We start from the raw sequence: 2,734 nt of genomic DNA on the forward strand, positions 1-2,734 counted from the left end.
TAGCTCAGGCCATATAAAAATTGCATATACCTGAGCATAAAAATTGCATAAAACCCCCTAGGTCCAATATGTGCTATAAATTGCTGGGGGATAGCCTAAGGGCATATGCAAATTTTTATTTGCCCTGGGGCATAGCCTGAGGGCAAAGCCTGGGGCTATATTTTAAAAAATTCGAAATTTTCAGAATTTTGCCTGAGGCATAGCCTAAGGCGTAGCCTGAAGTCAAATAAAAATTTGCATATTGCCCATAGGCGATTAAAAATTTGCATATTTCATTAAATAAATCGCCTCAGGCTTTTTAAAATTTGTAATTTCAATATTCACATGTACATTCACCATACTTCACCCTAATTAATACTTACCTTAACTTTTAACACTACTTACCTTTACACTTATACTTACCTTCACCCTAAACACTACTTACCTTTACACTTATACTTACCTTCACCCTAAACACTACTTACCTCTACACTTATACTTACCTTCACCCTAAACACTACTTACCTTTGCACTTATACTTACCTTCACCCTAAACACTACTTACCTTTGCACTTATACTTACCTTCACCAAAAACACTACTCACCTTCACATTTATACTTATTTTCACACCTATTCTTACCTGACTTACCCTTAACTATTAGAATACTTACTTATCTTCATACTTACCCATAGGTTCCTTGTCTTTTTAGACTTAGATTTACACTTTACGCTATTTACTTAGTTATGTTGCCTTTAACTGAATCTCTGAATCCATAACTAAAATGAATTCTTACATGAACTAAAATGAAATCTTGAAAACACTAAACAATAAAAAATTATAAAAAACAATTATTATAAAAAAATTATGAAAAGCAAAATTATGAAAATCTGAAAAGCTAAAACGAAAAAATTTACACTTTACCACTTTCATGGTTTATAAAAGTAAAATGTACATACTTATGAGCGGAATCAACTGGTAGTAGTGCTTTGTGATGACGTATATATCGACGTGATTACGAATCTTTGTAAAAACACAGCATGCTCAATAACGAAGTTACCAAAGAATACAGCAATTTCATTCATCTATAACTAAACTTAATTTGATTCTGAAAATATTTGCAAAACAAGTGTGCTGAAAAGTGAAGCATGTTAAAAAAAATTGATATAAAACAGCCATATTATAAAAAATTAATTGAAGACAAACAGTGCATCGTTGTTCCTTAATTACTAAGTATACAAATTTGCAGAAAAACTACTTGCTAGTCATACAACATTTGTCCTTCAGGATGCAAGCATCTGAACAGCTACGCGCTGAAATTTTCAATTAAACATCCTAAGCATGTGATAAGCAACACCGCAGTGTAAATGAACACTATCACTCATCAATAAACAAAATCTCTACTTACAAAATACTAAAACTTACCTACTCACATAATACTTTACAAAAATACTCACCAAACGCACTGATGGCAACACGCACTACCAGACTTGTGTGAGCTGTCCGATAACCAGCGCAAGTCAACTATATTCACGATATATGCTACTATTACAATCATTATTTAATTATATCGTACTCCTATAATAAGTGAAGCCACACAGATTTCTGGAGCAATACCCGGTAACGGCATTAAGCCAACCTATACTAACGCAGGAGTATGAACGTATATCTGTTCGATGTCGATGACGTAATCCATTCCTATAATGGGCAAAATGTATACTTATTTTTGTGATGGCACATTTAGAACGCATTGAGATAAATGTGACATACCATGTTGGCAAGAGCAACAGGAATGCCAAAACGTTTCAATTATGTTGACGTACACTACTTAATTCGATAACAAGAAGCATACAGTATAAGTAGAATTAGAAGACATTAATAATAGTAACAGATTATAGATACTCAATTACTTACAGATTTTTGTACATCTTTTCAATCCATTCAAGGAAACCTGAACCACCATTAGAGAAAGACATTCAAGTTTATAGAAATACTTCCACTCCACTGACACAACCCATTGCTAACAAAGTGCATAAAATTCATTCTTACTGTGACGATGAAGAAAACCAGAAAGCGGAACTGTTGAGACTCATGACTGATCACGGTAGAAACATGAACAGAGCAATAGTCAAACTAAAAAATAGATACTAAATAACACAGCAAAATGAAAAATTGATTACAAAATGAATGAAATTCAAATATCATCGTGATGCATGTTATTCAGCTTCAATCACTTTTTATAATATGGCTGTTTCTCATAAGTATCATTTCAACCGCTATTCTGAGTTCTTATAAAGCGCACGCAACGTAATATATAGAACAGAAATAAATATAGTTGCATTGCCTCCTTGATGATATACCAATGAAGACAATTCAGAAAAAAAAATTGAAATTATTTAATAAACAATTAGTGTCATATAAACAGAATATTTTTTACCTACACTCTTTCCAAATATTGCATTGCATTATCTTGTACATCTAAAAAGCTATATTTCTAATGTAAAATTCAAATTTCAAATTTACTAAAATGAACGGCAACCAATCTACAATATTACTTACATTACATTGCACGTACGAATACAATAACAGACGTGCTGCTGATGGCGTTGCTAACTTACAATCCAAATATCTCGCAAATAATCATTTTGCGCACCTGCTTGTTAGCCATCATCTTTATTGAAATTTCACGGGAATAAACAGGATTGCAAATCAACTGCAGATGAAAATAATTATGATGCATAGTGGCATCATCTTCT

The 2,734-nt window shown here is 32.4% G+C and overlaps 1 protein-coding gene across 1 annotated transcript; it reads right to left on the reverse strand.

The window, feature by feature from the left end:
- Positions 1-115: 115 nt before the first annotated feature.
- On the reverse strand, positions 116-1,729 carry Tsp_13284 (conserved hypothetical protein). The gene is made up of 6 exons (XM_003370311.1): positions 1,628-1,729; positions 1,436-1,502; positions 1,237-1,291; positions 719-757; positions 563-630; positions 116-216 (listed from the first exon to the last, which is right to left on the reverse strand). The coding sequence occupies exons 1-6, from the start codon at positions 1,727-1,729 to the stop codon at positions 116-118; spliced, it is 432 nt and encodes a 143-aa protein (XP_003370359.1).
- Between the last annotated feature and the right edge of the window lie 1,005 nt (positions 1,730-2,734).

This window comes from Trichinella spiralis (genome assembly GCF_000181795.1).
Source record: "Trichinella spiralis strain ISS 195 chromosome Unknown Scfld953, whole genome shotgun sequence".
NCBI classification, from domain to species: domain Eukaryota; kingdom Metazoa; phylum Nematoda; class Enoplea; order Trichinellida; family Trichinellidae; genus Trichinella; species Trichinella spiralis.